Here is a 12,122-nt window from a genome sequence, read left to right on the forward strand (position 1 = left end):
TTTCTTATCTTTTATTATTATTATTATTATTATTATTATTTTGTTGTATACAAATAAATTAAAATCTATAATGGTTGTTTAAGAGGGCTTTGTCAATAGACACCTTATCATTTTGTCTTTAATTTGATTAAGGTAATTAGTATTAAGTTTCAAATTAGTGGCTTAAGTAATCACGTTAGTTGGTAAAAATGTAGTAGACACGTTTTAAAACCGTGAGACTGACTACGATATGTAACATAGACTAAAGCGGATGGTGGGTTTGGTGGATTTTTAGATCCCACATCAGTTGGAAATGAGAATGAAACATTTCTTATAAAAGTGTGGAAACCTCTCCCTAGTAGACGTGTTTTAAAACCGTGAGACTCACCGTAATACGTAACATGAACCAAAGTGGATGGTGGGTTTGGTGGATTGTTAGATCCCATGTAGGTTGGAGATGGGAACGAAACATTTCTTATAAGGGTGTGAAAACCTTTTCCTAGTAGACGCGTTTTAAAACCGTGAGACTCACTTTGATACGTAACATGGACCAAAGTGGATGGTGGGTTTGGTGGATTGTTAAATCCCACGTCGATTGGAGAAGAGAACAAAATATTCCTTACAAGGGTGTGAAAATCTCTCCCTAGTAGATGCGTTTTAAAATTGTGAGGCTGACAACGATATGTAATGGGCCAAAACGAATAGTGGGTTTGAACTGTTACATTATATTTTGTATTTGAGTTGTATTTATCGACATGGATATGGGAATAGATTGTTAATAGTGTACAAACCCTAGCTACATTTTCTCGTTTACCCTAATGTTCGTTCTTTCTGAAAATGAATAGAAAAATCTTATTTGTCTCGATCTAGATCATACATAAGTATTGTATACGTAAGTGTAGTAATAGACGGTAAAAAATCGAAAGAATCGAGTTGCGGTTAGCTTACGAGTGACGGGTTTTGGAATAATTTTTCAATTTAGAAAAAGGAAAGAAAAAAAATGGTGGGATTTGGAGGTGATTTTTGGATTGAATTCTTTAAGAGGTATAATTTGAAAGGAGAGAATGCACGTATGTCCAAAGTGATGGAGATGATGGCCAACCAATCTTACCTGGTCCCACTCTCAAGATATCCCTCTTGGTTCAACTATCTATATCCTTCAATCTTAGCCCTTCATCTTCACAACAATTCTTACCCGTTCGATTCATTCCATCCACGAAACTTCGAACTTTCCCGTACATATCTTATTTAAGCATAGTTTAACGCATAAGATAAATGGGTGTACAGAGCCTGAGTTGGGTTGGATTGGAGAAATCTTTTGGACCAACCTAAATTTCGGGTTGGTTGGAGTTTGTGATCCGAGTAACTCGAATAAAATTCACAATCCAACCCAACATAACTCTCTATTTTCGAGTTGGGTTGTCGGGTTTTTTAGTTATCGAAAAAAAAATCATACTTATCTACAATACATGTTACATCAATAACTCAAATATCAAACATTCATAAGTCACAACGCATCACTAAGATCAGTTACAGAGGTACAATATTCTTAATCTTCATAATAAATAGGGTAGGGTTGAATTGTAACCCTATTTTCGAGTTTGTAGAACTGACCCAACCAAAAAAGTTCCAACCCACGAACCAATATGAATTTTCGATTTTTAAGAAATTCAACCCATTTCAAATCGCAAAAATTCTAACCCAACCCAACCCTTATGGTTTGGATGGAGTAATTTGAGTTACTAGGGTTCTCGAGTCATATGAACACCTCTATAAAATATTTTTTATCTTCTATAAAGTTGCAGGTTGTCACAGGACATAACTCAGTAGATAATCACAAATTTACAATCTCAAAGGTCGATGATTCAATCTTCTACTCTACAATTGCTGAACTGAAATAAAAACGGTCGCAGGTTTGATACTTCACTCTCACATACGTCGAAATAGTATACAAGTTACTAATATCGAGAATCCACGCCAGTATCACTTTCATTTGAATAGAAAAAAACAGGAAGGTGGCATTGGCATCGAATATTGGAAGTTTTTGTGTAAATTAAGGTTATAAACATATATACATCATAGTTTAAAGAAGTAAATTTTCTCTTATAATTCTTTCTATTTTATTCCATTGCTGAAATTGTATTGAAAATTTCTTGTTTTTGGAAGAGTTAGGTGTTTATAAGATAAATGAGCAAAAACAATAATAAAATTACATTTTTCATAATTAAATTTAATTATTAAACTTCATAATTAATTAATTAATTAATTAACAAATTTATAATGAAAAATTAAAGGAATTTTTATGATTTCATTTCTCTAGGTGGTCAAGAAAGCATGATTAAGGATGGACCCCATTAATTAATTAATTAATTAAAATAAAATTAGAGCTTGATTAATTAGGCTATAATCATTTATTTTCCTCTTATTTAATTTTCCATAAATAAAAATAAGCTATAACCCACATTTTATTTAAATTATTTTTCCATTTTTCCATTTTTATCCTTCTAACCACATTTCAAAATTTACATAAAGGTCTCAAATTTGGGGTAAAAGACCGGTTAAAATGTCGGTCGAAAAGTTTTCGACTAATGTTCTTTTAGGTTTAGCCCGAGCAAGTGTCTGAGGTCACGCGAGAGTTGCAAGCCTCCTCACTTTGAATTTTCTTTTTTTGATTAACGGAATTAAAATGGTATATCAATAATATTTACTATTCTTTTTTGTTTGGTGATTGTTTGTATGCTCATTTGTTATTAGATCTATCATCAACGTATCATGTCGATTTTCAATTATTAATAGACGTAAAAGGAGTCTATTAGCAATTGATATCTGTGACTATGATAAAAGTGATACATCAATGGTGAACGAGGTAAAGTATCAAAATTGAGATCAATCACTACTAGAAATACATCATCGTACTATTTTGATATGCAATTTATCGAGCTATTTTGATATGGATTGTTTGCTCATGAAATACATCATCGTGTGCTGTTTGAATGACTCTTATTTTTTACAAACGAGAATAAACATAGTAAGATGATATAACAAGTGATTCAAATGACTCAAGTAGTGAGTTTGGATATCTACACATTAGGTTAAACTTATAATTTTTTTTTTCGAGTACTCAGTAAAATCTCTTGAATACCCTTTAAAGAACATGTTTGAAAGTAATGATATAATGTGAAAACATCATAGATATTGTCCGTTTTAGTCCGTTACGTATCGTCATTAGCCTCACGGTTTTAGAATATGTTTCCTAGGGAGAGGTTCCCACACCATTATAAGAAATGTTTCGTTCTTCTCTCCAACCGATATGAGATCTCACAATCCACCCTTTGGGAACCTAACGTCCTGACTGGCACACCACCTGATGTCTTACTCGAATCAGATGAAAACGTCGAACGAGTTATAAAAAAGTTACTAAATTTAGGGAATCTAAAAGAGGGGTGAAAGGACAGAATTATGAAACATTAATGTTGTTTGATTGAAACGAGGAAAGAGGTGTTTTGTGGTTAGGTGACAACCAAACGTGTTTTCTTCTTCCTTCCTCTTTTACCTTATTTCATTGCAATCTCACATTTTAGGGATTAAATTTTGGGGCAATTGTCTTATCAGACAGCCTATATATCATATTCCAATTCCTACAACCCTTTCTCTTTTCCCCTTATTTTACGTTCTCCCACTCATTAAAACTCCATTGCCCCCACCCTCTAAAATCCCTGTTTCAACATTATATGTGATAACGAGAGAGTATCTGATGACACCGAGAGGAGACGAGGTCGAAGATGTCGTCTTTGTTAGGGGTGTACACGGTGGGTTATGTTGAAAAAATCTTTCGGACCAACCCGAAATCTCGAGTTGGTTGAGTTTGTGACCTAAGCAACTCGAGTACAGTTCACAGCTCAACTCTCTATTTTCTCATAACGTATCACCAACATCAGTAACAAACGTCAAAAGTAGGGTTGGGTTGTACCCTATTTTCCGGTTAGTCACCGAACCCAAAAATTCAACCAAATCCAAACCTTAAAAAAACTAACCCAGATTTTGATTCAGTAGTCTGGATAGGTCGGGTTATCAGGTTATATGAACACCCCTAACCTTCCTTTCATTTTCATCTCGACTATATTCTCTGATTTCGAAGAATTTGGACGAGTTTGGAGTATTCTTTCAATGGAAACCCATATCAGATTTTGGTATCTCTATTAACGTATTTCATTCGAGCATGAATTAAAAAAGGAGAATTCATATTAAGGTGGTTGAGAGTTCGGAAATTATTTAGATTCGAAAGAGAAAAATAATAGAGGACAACAACATGTCCAATAACCTATATGATAGGAATGATTTGATTTCAAGTTTTTCCTCTTTTTAAATATGGTTATATAACTTTACGTAAAGAAAGTATCACGAATTCTTTTAATTTTTTCCCTATAGTTTCAATGTTAGGAATCATTATGAAATGACATCAAAGGTATAAGAAGTATTATCAAATTAATCATTTTATTTAAATTATGTTAGTAAATACTAGAGCATCCAGATCCATACTAACAAAGTAGAAAGTAGACACGTCCTTCAGAGTTAAATGGAAGGGTAACGAGATTCAGTCAGATAGTCCTTCCTCTTCGATTGAGATCAAGAACAAAGCCACGGGAACACCTTATTGCTTAGTTAGAAGCTCATATCTCGCTAGCTAGAAGGTGATATAGAGTTTTCCTTTTTGCTTATGAATTGGTTCAAGAATGAGTATAGAAAGATGGAATAGGACAGGTCCTCTAATTAGGGTAATGAAGGGTAAGGTTTGTCCTAAAGTTGGAGGGTAACCAAGTTTTGGCATTTTGTACCGACTAATGGAGAGCTGCTGCTCAGCCAACCTTGTTGCTGTCCTTTTCCTTCGCTGAGTGCCATTCTTTTTGGGTTCATAGAATCATTCAAATCTGGATTGGTTTTAGTGACTTTGAGAATATTTTCTGCTTCTCTTTGGCACCAAGCTGCTAAGTTGCTGTAGGGCACCCTACCCCACAAATCTTTTCTCTTTTCTTTTCTTTTTCCCCCTCCCTCCCTTTTCTTGAAAGTGAGGGGTAACCTTGGACCATACCCACATTCATTTTACTTTCTATCGTCTAGTTTTTCCTTCCTTTTCATCGAATTTTCTGCTATACTGATAGGTAAACGTTTTCTAATGGATATTGTATTGAGGCTTATTGGGAGAAGAGTCCCACATTGGATAAATAAGTAAGGAATATATCTCCATTGGTACGAGGTCTTTTGGGAAAACCAAAAGCAAAGCCACGATGAGAGCTTATGCTCAAAGTAGACAATATCATACTATTGTGGAGAGTCGTGATTCCTAACATGGTATCAGAGGCATACCTTTAACTTAGCTATGTCAATAGAATCCTCAAATGTAGAACAAAGAAACTGTGAGCCTACTTTGTTCGAGGGCTCCAAAGGAGTTGAGCCTCGATTAGACCTCAGGGGAGGTTCTATGGTGTACTTTATTCGAGGGGAGGATTGTTGAGGATTGTTGGGAGAGGAGTCCCACATCGGCTAGTTAAGAGGTTGATCATGAGTTTATAAGGAATACAACTCCTTTGGTACGAGGTCTTTCGAGGAAACCAAAAAGCAAAGTCACGAGAGCTTATGCTCAAACTGGACAATATCATACCATTGTGGAAAGTCGTGATTCCTAACATATCGAACCATTCATAGTCTGGTTTGATTGAACCAAAACCATACTATTTGTCTGTTTTGATCATTAAGATCAAAATTGGAATCTTATTATGCCATTTCATTCAAGAACTAGGGCCACAGCCACCGTAGCTCACTCACTTTTCCCCTTTTTCTTCCTCTTTCAGTTTTACCCTTAGCCCATTTCAGTGTTGTTGTTGGAACATTATATGTCAAGTTAGGCAGGCATTGTGACAGCTCAAAACCACACAGGTTGATCAGAAAATGACATAAGTTGGTACTTTCAGCTGTTGCCTCATCACCAAACATTCATGTCTTTGCTACCTTTGTCTTTCTATCAGCTGAGCTAACTAAGAGAAAAGTAGGTGTTTGGGCAACAAGAACAATGATCAATATGGTCAAAGAATACCTTACAAATATATATGTATACCACGGGAAAATATACGAGTATATCCTAGGCTTGCGGTTCGTTCTTGGTGACCTTAAGCGCCTCCTCTAAAGCTTGAACAAAGGTAGCTACCTTGTATGTGAAGAACCCAACTAGCATTGGTATCAACTGTAATTGCATAACTCCATAATCTTCAACAAGAATACTACAGAACAAAAAGGGGCAGGCTAAAATACTTTGTTGAATTCAGTCAGTCCAGAATATGAGCACAGCCAGTAAATGATGTATGTTTTCATTTGCTAAAAGCTTTTTCGGTTTCAAAATAACGCTAGATGACGAGAAATGAAATGAATGTTCGAGTAAGGGGTGTGAAAATAAGGTTTGGTGATGGCAGAATTCAAGGTAGGGAGCGTACTTACCCGTTCCAACGGTTATATACCATCACTAGTATAACTGGAACTAGTAACCGTGGTTGTGCAACGGCTCCCCTGCAACGAAACATAAGAACGAACAACACAGTAGTTCATCATTGCTTATATATCAACGCTTAAATGTAACAAAAAAAGTCGAGTAATACGTACTTGACAAGTCCTCTTGCTCCATCTGCCAGAGAATCTACGCTACTCCCGAGCATTCGTACGTACACGAGAGAACCAATTAGCCCAGCACCAAAGCTGAAATCGGGAAAGAAATGTCGAATAATGTACGAATACGAACGAAAGTATGACGGAGTCTTAGTTTCATCCCCATTGATTTCATTATAAATGCTATTTATTTTTTCTTCTCCTCCAAACCAATCTTAGTAAATGGGTCTCAGTTCTTAAGAAAAGTGGAAGTTCTGATAATTCCTTCCTTTGTAAATATGACTATTGAACTTGATTAGTGCACCCACTTCCTTGCGTTGGTTAAATATTTGTATCAGCCCAAGCCCACCGCTAGCGGATATTGTCCTCTTTAGGCTTTTCCTTTTGGACTTCCCCTCAAGATTTTTAAAACGTGTCTGCTAGGGAGAGGTTTCCACACCCTTATAAAGAATGCTTCGTTCTCCTCTCCAATCGATGTGGGACCCCCCAATCCACCCCCCTTCAGGGCCCAACATCCTCGTTGGTATATCGCCCTATGTCTAGCTCTGATACCATTTGTAACAGCCCAAGCCACTGCTAGTAGATATTGTCCTCTTTGGGCAAAGTTTTTAAAACACGTCTACCAGGAATAGGTTTCCACACCCTTATAAAGAATGTTTCGTTCTCCTCTCCAACCAATGTGGGATCTCACAATATCAGTAAGCTGCAGCGCTGCATTGATATTAAAAATATGAGGTAATTAACATCAAACGAACCTAGCAGCAACTTGCGGGGAATAAGAAACATAAGCTGAGACCAAACCAACACCTCCTATTGCCAGGGTTAAGGTTTGCAGCTTCTCCTTTAACTGAGAAGACAAAAGAGAACAACAAGGAACCAAACGACAATCAATGTATGAGACATAGGAGTGTTACTATTAATAGAAATACCACAGAGCCATTTTGCAACAAAGAACCTTAAAGTACTGTTCCCTCGATAAGGCGGCCAATACTTCGGGATCCCCTTGAGGCCTTCTCAATTCTCGAAACATCACGTCCTACAATTCAGCATTACAATGATCTTTGAAACAGGGTAATCTCTTGCAGAAATATGTCATTCTAAATATTAGAAGTGTTCAATAGTCTCCTAAAGCTCCAAAGAAATTCAAATCAAACCATAAAACGAACACTATTTCAATTTGGAAGCACTATATGAAAGGGTGGTTTTGAGATGAGACTTTAACCATAAGCCATGAGGGTCAAAAGGCTTACACTGCCTCCAGTAGCTGCCTTATATGCCCTATCCCACTTCTCTTGCTCACGCCTTGTTGGTGCCAATCTCCATCTGGGTGACTTGCGGTTATCGACCTGATCCCTCGTTTCATTGCAATTTTAGTAAAAGGGAGAGTAACAAACTAAAGATATTATGAGACTAAGTATGTAACAATCTAAGTCCACCGCTAGTAGATATTGTCCACTTTGGCCCATTACGTATCGTCCTCAGCCTCGTGGTTTTACAACGCGTCTACGAGGGAGAGGTTTCCACACCCTTATAAGGAATGTTTCATTACCCTCTCCAACCGATGTGGGATCTCACAATTCACCCCCTTAGGGGCTAGCGTCCTCACTAACACACCGCCCGGTGTCTGGCTCTAATACCATTTATAACAATCCAAGCCCACCACTAGTAGACATTATCCACGTTGCCCCGTTACATATCACCGTCAGACTCACAATTTTAAAACGCGACTGCTAGAGAGAGGTTTCCACACTCTTATAAGGAATGTTTTTTCCCTCTCCAACCGATGTGGAATCTCACAATCCACCCCCCTTAGGGGCCAGCATCCTCGCTGGCACACCGCCTGGTGTCTGGCTTTGATACGATTTGTAACAACCCAAACCCACCGCTAGTAGACATTGTCCACTTTGGCCTGTTACGTATCACCGTTAGCCTCACGATTTTAGAACTCGTCCACTAGGGAGAGGTTTTCACACCCTTGTAAGGAATGTTTCGTTCCCCTCTCCAACCGATGTGAGATCTCACAAAGTATACTTGGAGTTGGAGGGGATACTTAATTGTCAAAGCATCATACCTGAATCTTTTCCTCAACAACGTTTTCCTTCAGAGGCATCGGAGGAGCCATTAGTTCTTTGCTCAAATCGACTTCCAAACTGTAATCGCATAATCCAAAAGTCGAAACATGCTTTAAAAAAAACCGTGATCGCAGTTAACATACAAGTAAGAAGTGAGAACCAACCTATCAAGGGTCATGACTCTATTCAAGCTAAGAAATCCAGTAGGCTCATCCTAATACAATAAGATCATTTCATCAGCCATCACATTATCATAGACCAACATATCACAGATGGAACCATAAACAACATTCTGTATAATTTCCAAGACAACCAAACAATCTAGCAAGAATTTGATTCTCAAACAGGAAGAATTGAAGCAGAATACTTCATATTGCTAATGGGTAATACTTAGTTCAACACTTGCATGAACATTGATGATAATCCATGATGAATTAAGCAGGAACACGCATAAATGTTACAGAAATGTAAATTTTCTTAGAAACCGAACAATCTCTAAAGGAGAACAAGAACAATAATGGTATTGATAAGTTAATATAGAACAGAAACAGGAAAACTAAATGAAACCTTAGCTTTATTGACCCGAACAGATGAATCATCAGGTTGGTCCTTCATTAACTTTTTCATCCGACCCATGAATTCTCTGTTCCAGATATAATCATCGGAGGTTAAGGGGTCGTCTTTTTCACCACCCCAGTACTTACGGAGCTTGGTTGTGGTAGGGGGGCCGCCGTAGTCGCCGGGAGCAACCCCAGTGGACCATTTTTCCGGCTTCTTTTTGGGGAGAATGACCTTGGTTTGCCTTGGGTCTGGTAATGGAGGTGGAATTGAAGAATCCTGGGAGATGGGAGTGGAGGTAGCTGAGATGTAGTTTAGTATAGCCATTGGAATTAGAGATGAGGATTGGATTGAAGATGGAGCTTCAGAATTTGCTTCACTCCGCTTTGGCTTATCGAAATAATTTTAAAAATAAAAATGAAAATCGAAAAATTGGGGGAAAATATCTGCGATTTTTTGTGGGAATGGTAGCCATAATCAAAGAAAAAGTATGCTAGATTTTTTTTCTTTTTTTGGGGTCGGTTTCATTTGAATTGAGCACATGCGCTCAAGATCAATAAGGTCGGTCGAATCTCTAAGAACAAGTTATTACAAGTCTATCATGTATTAGGAATTCGAACAAAGTGACCTAGAAGAGGCTTATAGCCACTCGACTTGTGATGTTGGGGCGGCTAGTTAACGTAGACTTGATTTTCAATATTCTACTTGTGCATCTCATCCTACCGAGGAAGGTCAAAGGGAAGGGATCAAATTTGATGAGCATTATGTTGTGGATGCAATCACATGGGATGCCGAAGATGACCTTGAGGATGATCGCTTTGATAAGCTCATTAAGTGGTATGTGCGGGATTCAGCCTAAGGTCGTGGATGACATGCAAGTTGGGAATGGAGCACAGTATGACAGAAGACCATCGTGATCATCTTGAGTAGGTATTGATGTCAAGGAGTTACACAAAGAGCTATGAGTATGCCACTATAACAGCCCACACTCATCGCTAGCAAATATTGTCCTCTTTGAGCTTCCCCTTTTTCGATAGTAGATACGAGTATGACATGGAAGTTGGGAGTGGAACACGATATGACAAAAGACCATCGGTATCATCTTGATTGGGTGTTGATGTCAAGGAGTTACACAGAGACATACGAGTATGCCACTGTAATTGTCTAAACTCATCGTTAGTAGATATTGTCCTCATTCAGCTTTTCCTTTCGGGGTTTCCCTCGAGGTTTTTAAAATCCGTATGGTAGAGAGATGTTTCCACACCCTTATAAAAAATGTTTCGTTCTCATCCCTAACAGATGTGGGGATCTCACAATCCATTGGGAGGTCCCACATCAATTGGGGAGGGGAACGAGTGTCAGCGTCCCGAAGAGGGATGAATTTCGAGATCCTATATCGGTTGGAGAGGAGAACGAAACATTCTTTATAAGTGTGTGAAATAGTATACGCATCTTGAAGTCCGAAAGAAAAAAATCCAAAGAGGATAACATCTACTACTAGCGTAGGTGGAATTCTAAGCTCCAAACGACAATTGTCTTGCTACTCATATTCCATAATACATGTTATAGCTAAATGTCGACATGTCGACTTGGGCCCAACAAAACAGAAGCCCATAAAGGCCAACAGACACGAACGTCCGTTCATGCCTGGTAGCAAGCGCCGATTGCCGATTTCCTCGACCAGACAAGTTTCATCTCCTTCGTATTGCTTCACCGTTCAAATTCTGAACGGAGCCGTCGTCTTCTTCTCATTTCTTTCCTTAATTCCATTTCTGGATGGCGCGAAAACTCAGGCGTTCACCGCCGCCGTTGCGGCGGCGTAACTACGCCACCGATTATGATGCTTCCCCATCTCAATCTCTCAACGCATCAAACGAAGACGACTACGACGCTTCTGAATCTAATAACTTCCAAACCAGCGGCCACAAATCAAAATCCCTAGAAATCAATGAAGAATCCGCCACGAACAGTCCAACGAATTTACAGAGTACAAACGCCGCCGCAACAGTATTTCCATACATTAATATCGCACCGTTGCCTGTTTTCCACGGCGGCTCCGATGAATGTCCGGCTACGCATTTAAGCAGATTCGCCAAAGTTTGCCGTGCGAACAACGCGGCCTCCGTCGAGATTATGATGAGAATCTTTCCGGTAACGTTACAGGGTGAGGCTCTGCTTTGGTACGACTTGAACATTGAACCGTACCCTCCAATTTCTTGGGAAGAATTGAAGTCTTCGTTCTTGGACGCGTATAACAAAATCGAATTGGCTGAGCAGTTGCGATCGGAGCTTATGACGATCAGTCAACGGCCGGAGGAGAATGTTCGTTCGTATTTTCTGAGGCTGCAGTTGATCTTGAAGAAATGGCCGCCGGGAAACGAACTTTCCGATGGGTTTTTGAAAGCGATTTTCATGGATGGATTGAGGGAAGAGTTTAAGGAATGGGTGATTCCACAGAAACCGGATTCTCTGAACGAGGCGTTGCGACTTGCCTTTGGGTTCGAACAAGTTATGGTCATCCGTACTTCCGGCGGAAAGCGGTTTCTCCGGTGTGGGTTTTGTGAGGGGCGGCATGAGGAATTGGTTTGTGAGGTTAGGGAAAGAATGAGACGGTTGTGGAAGAGTAAGGAAAAGAAGAATGGCAGCGATATGGCGGAGAGCGAGGGGCATAATACGGCGGAGCTTGTGCGGTCGGTTTCGGCGATAAGCAGAAATGAAGCGGAGGTTGGGAAGGACGGCGGGGAAATGGTGGGTTTGAAGAAGAAAGGTCAGTGTCAGTGCTGGAAGCATCAGTGTGGGATGAAGAAATTGGATCGAAACCTTAGCATGCTATCCAAAACTTCTAAACCCTAATTTCAA

At 39.0% G+C, this 12,122-nt stretch overlaps 1 protein-coding gene across 1 annotated transcript; it reads right to left on the reverse strand.

The window, feature by feature from the left end:
• Positions 1-5,889: 5,889 nt before the first annotated feature.
• LOC111796080 (ATP synthase protein I-like protein) lies at positions 5,890-9,700 on the reverse strand. Its single transcript, XM_023678767.2, has 10 exons — positions 9,273-9,700; positions 8,870-8,919; positions 8,705-8,783; positions 7,884-7,979; positions 7,589-7,669; positions 7,389-7,480; positions 6,631-6,723; positions 6,469-6,537; positions 6,107-6,254; positions 5,890-6,011 (listed from the first exon to the last, which is right to left on the reverse strand). Exons 1-9 carry the CDS (start codon positions 9,588-9,590, stop codon positions 6,116-6,118), a joined length of 1,017 nt encoding a protein of 338 aa, XP_023534535.2. The 5' UTR covers positions 9,591-9,700; the 3' UTR covers positions 5,890-6,011; positions 6,107-6,115.
• Positions 9,701-12,122: the final 2,422 nt, after the last annotated feature.

Source organism: Cucurbita pepo, chromosome 5, assembly GCF_057944985.1.
Source record: "Cucurbita pepo subsp. pepo isolate OVF chromosome 5, ASM5794498v1, whole genome shotgun sequence".
Classification (NCBI taxonomy): Eukaryota; Viridiplantae; Streptophyta; class Magnoliopsida; order Cucurbitales; family Cucurbitaceae; genus Cucurbita; species Cucurbita pepo.

Coding starts and splice junctions, on each gene's coding strand:
- LOC111796080 (XM_023678767.2), bottom strand. CDS start 9,590: ATGGCTATACTAAACTACATCTCAGCTACCTCCACTCCCATCTCCCAG. Junction 7,670..7,883: donor AGGCAGCTACTGGAGGCAGT/GTAAGCCTTTTG, acceptor GCTGAATTGTAG/GACGTGATGTTTCGAGAATT. Junction 6,538..6,630: donor GGAGCAAGAGGACTTGTCAA/GTACGTATTACT, acceptor GTTTCGTTGCAG/GGGAGCCGTTGCACAACCAC.